Source organism: Salvelinus namaycush, unplaced genomic scaffold (genome assembly GCF_016432855.1).
Source record: "Salvelinus namaycush isolate Seneca unplaced genomic scaffold, SaNama_1.0 Scaffold96, whole genome shotgun sequence".
NCBI classification, from domain to species: domain Eukaryota; kingdom Metazoa; phylum Chordata; class Actinopteri; order Salmoniformes; family Salmonidae; genus Salvelinus; species Salvelinus namaycush.
The window spans coordinates 11,682-28,566 of record NW_024061708.1 but is presented as its reverse complement, the minus strand read 5'-3'; the positions used below and the strand labels follow the sequence as shown (position 1 = coordinate 28,566).

The following is a 16,885-nucleotide window of genomic DNA, read 5'->3' as shown; positions in this document are numbered from 1 at the left end:
GAACAGGTTGAGTTAGATACAGAACAGGTTGAGTTAGATACAGAACAGGTTGAGTTAGATACAGAACAGGTTGAGTTAGATACAGAACAGGTTGAGTTAGATACAGAACAGGTTGAGTTAGGTACAGAACAGGTTGAGTTAGATACAGAACAGGTTGAGTTAGGTACAGAACAGGTTGAGTTAGATACAGAACAGGTTGAGTTAGATACAGAACAGGTTGAGTTAGATAAGATACAGAACAGGTTGAGTTAGATACAGAACAGGTTGAGTTAGATACAGAACAGGTTGAGTTAGATACAGAACAGGTTGAGTTAGATACAGAACAGGTTGAGTTAGATACAGAACAGGTTGAGTTAGATACAGAACAGGTTGAGTTAGATACAGAACAGGTTGAGTTAGATACAGAACAGGTTGAGTTAGGTACAGAACAGGTTGAGTTAGGTACAGAACAGGTTGAGTTAGATACAGAACAGGTTGAGTTAGATAAGATACAGAACAGGTTGAGTTAGATAAGATACAGAACAGGTTGAGTTAGGTACAGAACAGGTTGAGTTAGATACAGAACAGGTTGAGTTAGATACAGAACAGGTTGAGTTAGATACAGAACGGGTTGAGTTAGATACAGAACGGGTTGAGTTAGATACAGAACAGGTTGAGTTAGATACAGAACGGGTTGAGTTAGATACAGAACGGGTTGAGTTAGATACAGAACGGGTTGAGTTAGATACAGAACGGGTTGAGTTAGATACAGAACAGGTTGAGTTAGATACAGAACAGGTTGAGTTAGATACAGAACAGGTTGAGTTAGATACAGAACAGGTTGAGTTAGATACAGAACAGGTTGAGTTAGATACAGAACAGGTTGAGTTAGATACAGAACAGGTTGAGTTAGATACAGAACAGGTTGAGTTAGGTACAGAACAGGTTGAGTTAGATACAGAACAGGTTGAGTTAGGTACAGAACAGGTTGAGTTAGATACAGAACAGGTTGAGTTAGATACAGAACAGGTTGAGTTAGATACAGAACGGGTTGAGTTAGATACAGAACGGGTTGAGTTAGATACAGAACGGGTTGAGTTAGATACAGAACGGGTTGAGTTAGATACAGAACAGGTTGAGTTAGATACAGAACAGGTTGAGTTAGATACAGAACAGGTTGAGTTAGATACAGAACAGGTTGAGTTAGATACAGAACAGGTTGAGTTAGATACAGAACAGGTTGAGTTAGATACAGAACGGGTTGAGTTAGATACAGAACGGGTTGAGTTAGATACAGAACGGGTTGAGTTAGATACAGAACGGGTTGAGTTAGATACAGAACAGGTTGAGTTAGATACAGAACAGGTTGAGTTAGATACAGAACAGGTTGAGTTAGATACAGAACAGGTTGAGTTAGATACAGAACAGGTTGAGTTAGATACAGAACAGGTTGAGTTAGATACAGAACAGGTTGAGTTAGATACAGAACAGGTTGAGTTAGATACAGAACAGGTTGAGTTAGATACAGAACAGGTTGAGTTAGATACAGAACGGGTTGAGTTAGATACAGAACGGGTTGAGTTAGATACAGAACGGGTTGAGTTAGATACAGAACGGGTTGAGTTAGATACAGAACAGGTTGAGTTAGATACAGAACAGGTTGAGTTAGATACAGAACAGGTTGAGTTAGATACAGAACAGGTTGAGTTAGATACAGAACAGGTTGAGTTAGATAAGATACAGAACGGGTTGAGTTAGATAAGATACAGAACGGGTTGAGTTAGATACAGAACAGGTTGAGTTAGATACAGAACAGGTTGAGTTAGATACAGAACAGGTTGAGTTAGATAAGATACAGAACAGGTTGAGTTAGGTACAGAACAGGTTGAGTTAGATACAGAACAGGTTGAGTTAGATACAGAACAGGTTGAGTTAGATACAGAACAGGTTGAGTTAGATACAGAACAGGTTGAGTTAGATACAGAACAGGTTGAGTTAGATAAGATACAGAACAGGTTGAGTTAGATAAGATACAGAACAGGTTGAGTTAGATAAGATACAGAACAGGTTGAGTTAGATACAGAACAGGTTGAGTTAGATACAGAACAGGTTGAGTTAGATACAGAACAGGTTGAGTTAGATAAGATACAGAACAGGTTGAGTTAGATACAGAACAGGTTGAGTTAGATACAGAACAGGTTGAGTTAGATACAGAACAGGTTGAGTTAGATACAGAACAGGTTGAGTTAGATACAGGTACAGAGACCTGCTCCTTAAAGTTGAACCAGGGGCTGAACCTGTTTTTAATTCTCATTTCCTTTATGGGGGTGTGTTAACAATACCACTGAAAATATTAAAAAAGAAGGTCCAAGCGTCTTCGTCAGAAGGGTTCAAGCTGATTCTATAACATTTTACAGAAGCCAGATTATGAAGGAAGGCGTGTTCATTAAAGTGTTTTAGCAAGCGTCTATGACCAATCAGGACAGGTCGTTTCACTGAGCAGCCATTATGAACACAGGCTGTAAAACAGTGATCACTAAGGTCCTTACAGAGAACACCAGACTGATACCTATCAGGATTATTTGTGAGGATAACATTGAGGAGAGTAGCCTTTTCTGTGTGTTTGGAGTCATACCTTGTGGGATTGGTAATCATCTGAGAAAGATTTAGGGAGTCCCATTGCTTTAGGACTTGGTCAGGTGGTTTAAGCATGTCCCAGTTTAGGTCACCTAGCAGAACAAATTCAGACTTGGTGTAAGGGGCCAGGAGAGAGCTTAGGGCAGGTAGGGTACAGGCCGGTGCTGATGGAGAACGATAACACACAGCAACAGTCAACTAAGAGCTATTTGAAAGTTTAATGCTTAAAACCAGCAAATCTAATTGTTTGGGGACAGACTTGGTGGAGACAACCGAGCACTGAAGGTGATCCTTGGTAAAGATTGCCTGTACCAGACAGGAGGAGACGGGCCAGGGCAGACGGTGAACAGAGAGGGGGGAGTGTGGTGGGGGTACCTGTACCAGACAGAAGGAGACGGGCCAGGGCAGACGGTGAACAGAGAGGGGGGAGTGTGGTGGGGGTACCTGTACCAGACAGGAGGAGACGGGCCAGGGCAGACGGTGAACAGAGAGGGGGGAGTGTGGTGGGGGTACCTGTACCAGACAGGAGGAGACGGGCCAGGGCAGACGGTGAACAGAGAGGGGGGAGTGTGGTGGGGGTACCTGTACCAGACAGGAGGAGACGGGCCAGGGCAGACGGTGAACAGAGAGGGGGGAGTGTGGTGGGGGTACCTGTACCAGACAGAAGGAGACAGGCCAGGGCAGACGGTGAACAGAGAGGGGGGAGTGTGGTGGGGGTACCTGTACAAGACAGGAGGAGACGGGCCAGGGCAGACGGTGAACAGAGAGGGGGGAGTGTGGTGGGGGTACCTGTACCAGACAGAAGGAGACGGGCCAGGGCAGACGGTGAACAGAGAGGGGGGAGTGTGGTGGGGGTACCTGTACCAGACAGAAGGAGACAGGCCAGGGCAGACGGTGAACAGAGAGGGGGGAGTGTGGTGGGGGTACCTGTACCAGACAGAAGGAGACAGGCCAGGGCAGACGGTGAACAGAGAGGGGGGAGTGTGGTGGGGGTACCTGTACCAGACAGAAGGAGACAGGCCAGGGCAGACGGTGAACAGAGAGGGGGGAGTGTGGTGGGGGTACCTGTACAAGACAGGAGGAGACGGGCCAGGGCAGACGGTGAACAGAGAGGGGGGAGTGTGGTGGGGGTACCTGTACCAGACAGAAGGAGACAGGCCAGGGCAGACGGTGAACAGAGAGGGGGGAGTGTGGTGGGGGTACCTGTACCAGACAGAAGGAGACAGGCCAGGGCAGACGGTGAACAGAGAGGGGGGAGTGTGGTGGGGGTACCTGTACCAGACAGAAGGAGACAGGCCAGGGCAGACGGTGAACAGAGAGGGGGGAGTGTGGTGGGGGTACCTGTACAAGACAGGAGGAGACGGGCCAGGGCAGACGGTGAACAGAGAGGGGGGAGTGTGGTGGGGGTACCTGTACCAGACAGAAGGAGACGGGCCAGGGCAGACGGTGAACAGAGAGGGGGGAGTGTGGTGGGGGTACCTGTACAAGACAGGAGGAGACGGGCCAGGGCAGACGGTGAACAGAGAGGGGGGAGTGTGGTGGGGGTACCTGTACCAGACAGGAGGAGACGGGCCAGGGCAGACGGTGAACAGAGAGGGGGGAGTGTGGTGGGGGTACCTGTACCAGACAGGAGGAGACGGGCCAGGGCAGACGGTGAACAGAGAGGGGGGAGTGTGGTGGGGGTACCTGTACCAGACAGAAGGAGACAGGCCAGGGCAGACGGTGAACAGAGAGGGGGGAGTGTGGTGGGGGTACCTGTACCAGACAGAAGGAGACAGGCCAGGGCAGACGGTGAACAGAGAGGGGGGAGTGTGGTGGGGGTACCTGTACAAGACAGGAGGAGACGGGCCAGGGCAGACGGTGAACAGAGAGGGGGGAGTGTGGTGGGGGTACCTGTACCAGACAGAAGGAGACAGGCCAGGGCAGACGGTGAACAGAGAGGGGGGAGTGTGGTGGGGGTACCTGTACCAGACAGAAGGAGACGGGCCAGGGCAGACGGTGAACAGAGAGGGGGGAGTGTGGTGGGGGTACCTGTACCAGACAGAAGGAGACAGGCCAGGGCAGACGGTGAACAGAGAGGGGGGAGTGTGGTGGGGGTACCTGTACAAGACAGGAGGAGACGGGCCAGGGCAGACGGTGAACAGAGAGGGGGGAGTGTGGTGGGGGTACCTGTACCAGACAGAAGGAGACGGGCCAGGGCAGACGGTGAACAGAGAGGGGGGAGTGTGGTGGGGGTACCTGTACCAGACAGAAGGAGACAGGCCAGGGCAGACGGTGAACAGAGAGGGGGGAGTGTGGTGGGGGTACCTGTACCAGACAGAAGGAGACGGGCCAGGGCAGACGGTGAACAGAGAGGGGGGAGTGTGGTGGGGGTACCTGTACCAGACAGAAGGAGACGGGCCAGGGCAGACGGTGAACAGAGAGGGGGGAGTGTGGTGGGGGTACCTGTACCAGACAGAAGGAGACAGGCCTTGGCAGACAGTGGACAGATCGCCAGGTGGAATCAGTACCATGCCAGTGAACAGCAGGAGGGGTCTTCTGATGACACTTGTTTGGCCCAAAGGCCTTTTCCTTCACACCTTAGAGATAATTGAATTTGTATCTGGTCTGTGAGCCTTACCTGAGCATTCAGTCCCCAGTTACAGTGTATTATATCAGTTACAATATATCATTGTAATGTACTTTCATTTTCTTTTCTTTTTTCATTGTTCTTTTTCTTCTTGGCTTTCAAAATAGCATCAGACCAAACACTAGTCACTCAGTTCCAGGTTGGATGGTGTCCTCAGGTCTCTGCTGTTTGTTGGCCAGAGCTCCCTCCGTACAGCTTGGGGAAATACAACAGGAAGCAGTAATCTCTCTGGTTAATTTTGGTCAAAATTAGGTTGTTAGAAAATGTTATACCGACTAGTTAAGTTAGGTAAGATACATCCTAGTTAGTTAAGATACATCCTAGTTAAGATACATCCTAGTTAGTTAAGATACATCCTAGTTAAGATACAGCATAGCTAGTTAAGATACATCATATCTAGTTAAGAGACTGAATAGTTTGTAAAGTTAGGTAAAATACAGACTAGTTAAGTTAGGTAAGATACATCCTAGTTAGTTAAGATACATCCGAGTTAGTTAAGATACATCATAGCTAGTTAAGATACATCATAGCTAGTTAAGATACAGCATAGCTAGTTAAGATACATCATAGCTAGTTAATATACATCATAGTTAAGATACATCATAGCTAAGATACATCATAGCTAGTTTAGATACATCATAGCTAGTTAAGATACATCATAGCTAGTTAAGATACATCATAGCTAGTTAAGATACATCATAGCTAGTTAAGATACATCATAGCTAGTTAAGATACAGAATAGCTAGTTAAGATACATCATAGTTAGTTAAGATACATCATATTTAGTTAAGATACATCATAGTTAGTTAAGATAGTTAGGTTAGATACATCATAGTTAGTTAAGATACATCATAGCTAGTTAAGATACATCATAGCTAGTTAAGACACATCATAGTTAGTTAATATACATCATAGTTAAGATACATCATAGTTAGTTAAGATACATCATAGTTAGTTAAGATACATCATAGTTAGTTAAGATAGTTAGTTAAGATACATCATAGTTAGTTAAGATAGTTAGGTTAGATACATCATAGCTAGTTAAGATACTTCATAGTTAGTTAAGATACATCATAGCTAGTTAAGAGACTGAATAGTTTGTAAAGTTCGGTAAAATACAGACTAGTTAAGTTAGGTAAGATACATCATAGTTAGTTAAGATACATCATAGTTAGTTAAGATACATCATAGTTAGTTAAGATACATCATAGTTAGTTAAGATACATTATAGCTAGTTAAGATACATCATAGTTAGTTAAGATACATCATAGCTAGTTAAGATACATCATAGTTAGTTAAGATACATCATAGTTAGTTAAGATACATCATAGTTAGTTAAGATACATCATAGCTAGTTAAGATACATCATAGCTAGTTAAGATACATCATAGTTAGTTAAGATACATCATAGCTAGTTAAGATACATCATAGCTAGTTAAGATACATCATAGCTAGTTAAGATACATCATAGCTAGTTAAGATACATCATAGCTAGTTAAGATAGTTAGTTAAGATACATCATAGTTAGTTAAGATAGTTAGGTTAGATACATCATAGTTAGTTAAGATACATCGTAGTTAAGATACATCATATCTAGTTAAGAGACTGAATAGTTTGTAAGGTTCGGTAAAATACAGACTAGTTAAGTTAGGTAAGATACATCATAGTTAGTTAAGATACATCATAGTTAGTTAAGATACATTATAGTTAATTAATATACATCATAGTTAGTTAAGATACATCATAGTTAGTTAAGATACAGACTAGTTAGTTAAGATACATCGTAGTTAAGATACATCATAGTTAGTTAAGATACATCATAGTTAATTAATATACATCATAGCTAGTTAAGATACATCATAGTTAGTTAAGATACAGACTAGTTAGTTAAGATACATCGTAGTTAAGATACATCATAGTTAGTTAAGATACATCATAGTTAGTTAAGATACATCATAGTTAGTTAAGATACATCATAGTTAGTTAAGATAGTTAGGTTAGATACAGAATAGTTAGGTTAGATACAGAATAGTTAGGTTAGATACAGAATAGTTAGGTTAGATACAGAATAGTTAGGTTAGATACAGAATAGTTAGGTTAGATACAGAATAGTTAGGTTATGTTAGATACAGAATAGTTAGGTTAGATACAGTATAGTTAGGTTAGATACAGAATAGTTAGGTTAGATACAGAATAGTTAGGTTAGATACAGAATAGTTAGGTTAGATACAGTATAGTTAGGTTAGATACAGTATAGTTAGGTTAGATACAGAATAGTTAGGTTAGATACAGTATAGTTAGGTTAGATACAGAATAGTTAGGTTAGATACAGAATAGTTAGGTTAGATACAGAATAGTTAGGTTAGATACAGAATAGTTAGGTTAGATACAGTATAGTTAGGTTAGATACAGAATAGTTAGGTTAGATACAGTATAGTTAGGTTAGATACAGTATAGTTAGGTTAGATACAGAATAGTTAGGTTAGATACAGAATAGTTAGGTTAGATACAGAATAGTTAGGTTAGATACAGTATAGTTAGGTTAGATACAGAATAGTTAGGTTAGATACAGTATAGTTAGGTTAGATACAGTATAGTTAGGTTAGATACAGAATAGTTAGGTTAGATACAGAATAGTTAGGTTAGATACAGAATAGTTAGGTTAGATACAGAATAGTTAGGTTATGTTAGATACAGAATAGTTAGGTTAGATACAGTATAGTTAGGTTAGATACAGTATAGTTAGGTTAGATACAGAATAGTTAGGTTAGATACAGAATAGTTAGGTTAGATACAGAATAGTTAGGTTAGATACAGAATAGTTAGGTTAGATACAGAATAGTTAGGTTAGATACAGAATAGTTAGGTTAGATACAGTATAGTTAGGTTAGATACAGTATAGTTAGGTTAGATACAGTATAGTTAGGTTAGATACAGAATAGTTGGGTAAGATATATATATATATATATATAATAGTTTGAGTTGAAAATCAAAGGTAAAATACAGAATAGATTGAGTCAAGACTGTCTTGGCATGCTTTAAAAACACATGGACCAAAGTAAACATGATAATGATGGATAAACGTAACAATAAACCCAATTCAAGCTGGATGCTGTTTCAAAGAAGATACAAATGGTTGTGTTCTATTAAAGCTTGAGAAGCCGAGATGTTGTATAATGAATGTTGTATAACGGCAAAGTGATTAACACACTATCGATCATAGTAATCAACTAAACTAACACCGTGGTTTTACTCACAATTAGAGTCCTGGAACTGTTCAAAGCTTCTAGAACCCAGGCTCAGCCAACCGTCTCGGTCCTCACAACTATGTCATATCCACAACATTCCACCCATAAGCATTCACATCTGCCGGGAGTTCTGCTGGTGGGGTGGAGGGGGGGGGTTCCAAATGCTACCCTGTTCCCCTATAAGGTGTAGAGGACTCTGGTCAAAAGTAGTTCACTACAGGGTATAGGGTTCCATTTGGGATGCGGCCACTGCTCTAAGGAGGCTGTTGTGTCATTATAGCTGGATAACATGGGATGGGTTCTGGAGGAAAGCTTAGTCGGAGTGAACGGAAGACATTAGTCGGCTTTAGTTTCGTGGAAACTTGTCAAAGTGTTCCGGTTGGAATGTCTGTAGTCATTCCAAGGGTCCTGGTCCCTCTAAAGAGTGGAGCTAACTGCACCTCAAACACTAACACATGGACTGGTAGATACAGCCAGGTCATAGAAACTAAGATCAGATCAGATCAGTCCACATCTTTACCTGGTGGATAAACTGGCTAGATCAGATCAGACCACATCTTTACCTGGTAGATATAGCCAGGGCATAGAAACTAAGATCAGATCAGACCACATCTTTACCTGGTAGATACAGCCAGGTCATAGATCAGATCAGATCAGACCACATCTTCACCTGGTAGATATAGCCAGGTCATAGAAACTAAGATCAGATCAGACCACATCTTCACCTGGTAGATATAGCCAGGTCATAGAAACTAAGATCAGATCAGACCACATCTTCACCTGGTGGATAAACAGGCCACATCTTTACCTGGTAGATAAACAGGCAAGATCAGATCAGACCACATCTTCACCTGGTGGATAAACAGGCCACATCTTTACCTGGTGGATAAACAGGCAGGTAGATAGATAATCACAGACCACCTCTTCTATAGGACCTGGTAGATAGATAATCACAGACCACCTCTTCTGTAGGACCTGGTAGATAGATAATTCACAGGTAATCACAGACCACCTCTGTTTCACTGATGGACTGGAGACCCTGGTAGATAGATATTCATCAGTTATCCCAGTAGACCACATCTTCTGGAGACCCTGGTAGATAGATATTCATCAGTTATCCCAGTAGACCACATCTTCTGGAGACCCTGGTAGATAGATATTCATCAGTTATCCCAGTAGACCACATCTTCTGGAGACCCTGGTAGATAGATATTCATCAGTTATCCCAGTAGACCACATCTTCTGGAGACCCTGGTAGATAGATATTCATCAGTTATCCCAGTAGACCACATCTTCTGGAGACCCTGGTAGATAGATATTCATCAGTTATCCCAGTAGACCACATCTTCTGGAGACCCTGGTAGATAGATATTCATCAGTTATCCCAGTAGACCACATCTTCTGGAGACCCTGGTAGATAGATATTCATCAGTTATCCCAGTAGACCACATCTTCTGGAGACCCTGGTAGATAGATATTCATCAGTTATCCCAGTAGACCACATCTTCTGGAGACCCTGGTAGATAGATATTCATCAGTTATCCCAGTAGACCACATCTTCTGGAGACCCTGGTAGATAGATATTCATCAGTTATCCCAGTAGACCACATCTTCTGGAGACCCTGGTAGATAGATATTCATCAGTTATCCCAGTAGACCACATCTTCTGGAGACCCTGGTAGATAGATATTCATCAGTTATCCCAGTAGACCACATCTTCTGGAGACCCTGGTAGATAGATATTCATCAGTTATCCCAGTAGACCACATCTTCTGGAGACCCTGGTAGATAGATATTCATCAGTTATCCCAGTAGACCACATCTTCTGGAGACCCTGGTAGATAGATATTCATCAGTTATCCCAGTAGACCACATCTTCTGGAGACCCTGGTAGATAGATATTCATCAGTTATCCCAGTAGACCACATCTTCTGGAGACCCTGGTAGATAGATATTCATCAGTTATCCCAGTAGACCACATCTTCTGGAGACCCTGGTAGATAGATATTCATCAGTTATCCCAGTAGACCACATCTTCTGGAGACCCTGGTAGATAGATATTCATCAGTTATCCCAGTAGACCACATCTTCTGGAGACCCTGGTAGATAGATATTCATCAGTTATCCCAGTAGACCACATCTTCTGGAGACCCTGGTAGATAGATATTCATCAGTTATCCCAGTAGACCACATCTTCTGGAGACCCTGGTAGATAGATATTCATCAGTTATCCCAGTAGACCACATCTTCTGGAGACCCTGGTAGATAGATATTCATCAGTTATCCCAGTAGACCACATCTTCTGGAGACCCTGGTAGATAGATATTCATCAGTTATCCCAGTAGACCACATCTTCTGGAGACCCTGGTAGATAGATATTCATCAGTTATCCCAGTAGACCACATCTTCTGGAGACCCTGGTAGATAGATATTCATCAGTTATCCCAGTAGACCACATCTTCTGGAGACCCTGGTAGATATACACTACCGTTCATAATTTTGGGGTCACTTAGAAATGTCTTTGTTTTTGAAAGAAAAGCAACTTTTTTGTCCATTAAAATAACATAAAATTGATTAGAAATACCGTGTAGACATTGTTAATGTTGTAAATTACTATTGTAGCTGGAAATGGCTGATTTTTAATGGAATATCTACATAGGCGTACAGAGGCCCGTTATCAGCAACCATCACTCCTGTGTTCCAATGGCACGTTGTGTTAGCTAATCCAAGTTTATCACTTTAAAAGGCTAATTGATCATTAGAAAACCATTTTGCAATTATGTTAGCACAGCTGAAAACTGTTTTCCTGATTAAAGAAGCAATAAAACTGGCCTTCTTTAGACTAGTTGAGTATCTGGAGCATCAGCATTTGTGGGTTCGATTACAGGCTCAAAATGGCCAGAAACAAAAACCTTTCTTCTGAAACTCGTCAGTCTATTATTGTTCTGAGAAATGAAGGCTATTCCATGAGAGAAAATGACAAGAAACTGAAGATCTGGTACAATGCTGTGTACTACTCCCTTCACAGAACAGCACAAACTGGCTCTAACCAGAATAGAAAGAGGAGTGGGAGGCCCCGGTGCACAACTGAGCAAGAGGACAAGTACATTAGAGTGTCTAGTTTGAGAAAGACGCCTCACAAGTCCTCAACTGGCAGCTTCATTAAATAGTACCCACAAAACACCAGTCTCAACGTCAACGGTGAAGAGGCTACTCCGGGATGCTGGCCTTCTAGACAGAGTTCCTCTGTTCAGTGTCTGTGTTCTTTTGCTCATCTTAATCTTTTATTTTTATTGACCAGTCTGAGATGTGGCTTTTTCTTTGCAACTCTCCATTGCAATGTTATAAACATGTTGTATGTCCTTCTGCCAGATCCTCTAAACATAACATTAAGTTCTCATTGTTGTTCATATCCATTACAGAACAGCAAACCAGATTCCTTACTGAAGATGGAAACTGAAGAGCACAAGTTTGAGAGAACACCGCTATCAGGCAACAAAGACAAGTTTTCATTCTCATTGACACACAAGAAGCTACTCGGGTATGTATACTGTGTACATGTATTGTGTGGGTGTGTAACTTGCACCAGTTCCTTACTGTCCTGTGTCCGTCCGTCCCCCCTTCTCTCTCTCTCTCCCAGTTCTAAGCTGAAGCCCCAGCCCAACTCCAGTGTGTTCAGCTCGTTACATAACCTAAAGGAGGACAAGGCCAAGCCGGTGAGAGACGAATACGAGTACGTGTCAGACGAAGGAGAGTTGAAGATTGATGAGTTCCCCATCAGGAGGAAAAAGAACGCAGTCAAGAGGGACTTATCCTGTGAGTACTGACACATAAAGATGACAAACTACTACTGGAGAGAAAATGGTCCTTATCCTGTGAGTACTGACACATAAAGATGACAAACTACTACTGGAGAGAAAATGGTCCTTTGACTCCTGAGACATAATGATGTCAGACTACTACTGGAGAGAAAATGGTCCTTTGACTCCTGAGACATAATGATGTCAGACTACTACTGGAGAGAAAATGGTCCTTTGACTCCTGAGACATAGATACTGAGACAGAGATTAGATAGGAAAAAGTATACTGGATACAATGATGTATTTACTTAATAATGAATTATATCAAAATGGACTGATTTACTAGTTGTTGATTGACTGTCTCTTCTCTTCCTGTTCCAGTCCTGTCAAACATCAAAGACCCAATCCACCCATCCAAGAAGCCAAAGCTCCTCCCCTCTGCTGTCAAGGAACGTGACCTCCTCCCCTCTGTTCTCAGGGTATGTCATCTCCTCTGTTCCCAGGGTGTGTCACCTCCTCCCCTCTGTTCCCAGGGTATGTCACCTCCTCCCCTCTGTTCCCAGGGTATGTCACCTCCTCTCCTCTGTTCCCAGGGTATGTCACCTCCTCTCCTCTGTTCCCAGGGTATGTCACCTCCTCTCCTCTATTCCCAGGGTATGTCACCTCCTCCCCTCTGTTCCCAGGGTATGTCACCTCCTCCCCTCTGTTCCCAGGGTATGTCACCTCCTCTCCTCTGTTCCCAGGGTATGTCACCTCCTCTCCTCTGTTCCCAGGGTATGTCACCTCCTCCCCTCTGTTCCCAGGGTATGTCACCTCCTCCCCTTAACTCACCAATAATATAGGAAGGACCATGTGGCTAGAAAATATCTGAGCTCATTACGGTTGGGGTCAGGTCAGCGCAATAGTGTCAAGTGGGTATCAGTTATGTCCATAGAGAGACTAGATCCCATTCCCAAGACAAAGTCCCAAATAGCACCCTAGTCAAAGGTAGTGCACTATATAAGGAACAGGATCCCATTTGGGAAGCAGGCTAATGGTTCTAACTCAGCTGTCCTATTAGCCAGCTAACGTCCAGAACTACAGACTCTAATTACACTCTGATATTTCTATTTCTACGTTCCCACGAAGAGAACAACCTAATGAGGCGTTCCAAGAGTAGAACAGTCCAGAGGAAAACATTCTGGAATATCCTTCCATGAGCTCCTTAATGAATTCCATGTGATGGTTTAAAAAAACATGCAAGTAGCAATAGAGATCACATATGGCTGTGTTTTAGTGTTGCCGTGGTAGCAGCATCTTCACATTTGGAAGTAAGGAAGTAGAACATGAAGTGGACTCCCATGTCTTTAGGAAAACCGGCGTAATGTTGGAAACAAACATCGTCCAGAGTCACATTGATTTATTTTCCGAGATAGAGCAAACTATATTTTACATACAGAAGGTTTTTAAAGGTCCAAATGCATACAATGTAAATAGTCCGGGTAGCCATTTGGTTACCTGTTCGGGAGTCTTATGGCTTGGGGGTAAAAACTGTTGAGAAGCCTTTTTGTCCTAGACTTGGCACTCCGGTACCGCTTGCCATGCGGTAGTAGAGAGAACAGTCTATGACTGGGGATGCTGGGGTCTTTGACAATTTCTAGGGCCTTCCTCTGACACCGCCTGGTATAGAGGTCCTGGATGGCAGGAAGCTTGGCCCCGGTGATGTACTGGGCCGTACGCACTACCCTCTGTAGTGCCTTGCGGTCAGAGGCAGAGCAGTTGACATACCAGGCAGTGATGCAACCGGTCAGGATGCTCTCGATGGTGCAGCTGTAGAACCTTTTGAGGATCTCAGGACTCATGCCAAATCTTTTAAGTCACTTGAGGGGGAATAGGTTTTGTTGTGCCCGCTTCACAACTGTCTTGGTGTGTTTGGACCATGTTAGTTTGTTGGTGATGTGGACACCAAGGAATTTGAAGCGCTCAACCTGCTCCACTACAGCTCTGTCGATGATAAGGGGGGTGTGCTCGGTCCTCCTTTTCCTGTAGTCCACAATCATCTCCTTTTGTCTTGATCACGTTGAGGGAGAGGTTGTTGTCCTTGCACCACAAGATCAGGTCTCCAACTCCCTATAGGCTGTCTCGTCGTTGTCGGTGATCAGGCCTACCACTGTTGTGTCGTCTGCAAACTTAATGAGGGTGTTGGAGTCGTGCCTGGCCATGCAGTCATGGGTGAACAGGGAGTACAGGAGGGGACTGAGCACGCACCCCTGGGGAGCTCCAGTGTTGAGGATCAGCGTGGCAGACATGTTGTTGTCTACCCTCACCACCTGGGGGAGGCCCGTCAGGAAGTCCAGGATCCAGTTGCAGAGGGAGGTGTTTAGTCCCAGGGTCCTTAGTTTAGTGATGAGCTTTGTAGGCACTATGGTGTTGAACGCTGAGCTGTAGTCAATGAATAGCATTCTCACATAGGTGTTCCTTTTGTCCAGGTGGTGAAGTGCAGTGTGGAATGTAAGAGATTGTGTCGTCTGTGGATCTGTTGGGGCGGTATGCAAATTGAAGTGGGTCTAGGGTTTCTGGGATAATGGTGTTGATGTGAGCCATGACCAGCCTTTCAAAGCATTTCATGGTTACAGACGTGAGTTCTACGGGTCGGTAGTCATTTAGGCGGGTCACCTTAGTGTTCTTGGGCACAGGGACTATGGTGGTCTGCTTGAAACATGTTGGTATCACAGACTCGGTCAGGGACAGGTTGAAAATGTCAGTGAAGACACCTGCCAGTTGGTCAGCAATACTCAATCATGAGGCATCAAAGCCAAAAGGAACTGAATAATTTTAAGAAATGCTATAGATGAAAGGAATCTATAACAGAGAAAAATGAGTAAACCTACCAAAAACCAATTAGGCAACAACAAAATCCAATCCCTTTTCGACAACTTCCTGGACTAAACATTTCACTGTCATAGTGAAGGTGTAAACTTGGCAGTAGAAAACCTAAACAGTATATTTGACCTCTCAGCTTCCCTTTAAAATAAAAAAAATTCAAACAGAAAACTGAAGAAAATGATCAACAATGACAAATGGTTTGATGAAGAATGCAAAAACCTAAGAAATTGAGAAACCTGTCCAACCAAAAACATAGAGACCTGGAAAACCTGAGTCTACGCCTTCACTATGGTGAATCACTAAAACAATACAGAAATACACTACGGAAAAAGAAGGAACAGCACGTCAGAAATCAGCTGAATGTAATTGAAGAATCCATAGAATCTAACCAATTCTGGGAAAATTGGAAAACACTAAACAAACAACAACACGAAGAGTTATCTATCTAAAATGGAGATGTATGGGTAAACCACTTCTCTAGTCTTTTTGGCCCTATAATGAAGCACAAACAGCAAAAAAATATATATGATCAAATACAAATCCTAGAATCAACTATTAAAGACTACCAGAACCCACTGGATTCTCCAATTACATTGAATGAACTACAGCACAAAATACAAACCCTCCAACCCAAAAAGGCCTGTGGTATTGATGGTATCCTCAATGAAATGATAAAATATACAGAACACAAATTCCAATTGACTTAAATACTAAAACTCTTTAACGTCATCCTCAGCTCTGGCATCTTCCCCAATATCTGGAACCAAGGACTGATCACCCCAATCCACGAAAGTGGAGACAGATTTGACCCCAATAACTACCGTGGGATATGCGTCAACAGCAACCTTGGGAAAATCCTCTGCATTATCATTAACAGCAGACTCGTACATTTCCTCAGTGAAAACGATGTACTGAGCAAATGTCAAATTGGCTTTTTACCAAATTACCGTACAACAGACCATGTATTCACCCTACACACCCTAATTGACAACCAAACATTACCGTACGTACGTGTTCACCCTGCACACCAACAAACAAACCAAAACAAAGGCAACTTTTTCTCATGCTTTGTTGATTTCAAAAAAGCCTTTGACTCAATTTGGCAGGAGAGTATGCTGATGGAAAGTGGTGTTGGGGGAAAAACAACATTATAAAATCCATGTACACAAACAAGTGTGCGGTTAAAATTGGCAAAAAACACACATTTCTTCCCACAGGGCCGTGGGGTGAGACAGGGATGCAGCTTGAGCCCCACCCTCTTCAACATATATATTGACGAATTGGCGAGGGCACTAGAACAGTCTGCAGCACCCGGCCTCACCCCACTAGAACAGTCTGCAGCACCCGGCCTCACCCCACTAGAACAGTCTGCAGCACCCGGCCTCACCCCACTAGAACAGTCTGCAGCACCCGGCCTCACCCCACTAGAACAGTCTGCAGCACCCGGCCTCACCCCACTAGAACAGTCTGCAGCACCCGGCCTCACCCCACTAGAACAGTCTGCAGCACCCGGCCTCACCCTACTAGAATCCGAAGTCAAATGTCTACTGTTTCCTGATGATCTGGTGCTTCTGTCACCAACCAAGGAGGGCCTACAGCAGCACCTAGATCTTCTGCACAGATTCTGTCAGACCTGGGCACTTACAGTGAATCTCTCTTCACTTACAGTGAACCAAAATAATGGTGTTCCAAAAAAGGTCCAGTCGCCAGGACCACAAATACAAATT

The 16,885-nt window shown here is 43.3% G+C and overlaps 1 protein-coding gene across 1 annotated transcript in view; it reads left to right on the top strand.

Moving 5' to 3' along the window:
- Window positions 1-13,007, top strand: part of LOC120043569 (lysine-specific demethylase phf2-like) — a gene marked incomplete at its 3' end in the record, with an annotated part of 83,501 nt that extends 70,494 nt beyond the window's left edge. The window contains exons 12-16 of the mRNA XM_038988125.1: window positions 11,916-12,034; window positions 12,134-12,309; window positions 12,675-12,772; window positions 12,827-12,857; window positions 12,947-13,007. Of these exons, the coding sequence (XP_038844053.1) occupies window positions 11,916-12,034; window positions 12,134-12,309; window positions 12,675-12,772; window positions 12,827-12,857; window positions 12,947-13,007 (485 nt within the window). The remainder of the gene's footprint in view (window positions 1-11,915; window positions 12,035-12,133; window positions 12,310-12,674; window positions 12,773-12,826; window positions 12,858-12,946) is intronic.
- Between the last annotated feature and the right edge of the window lie 3,878 nt (window positions 13,008-16,885).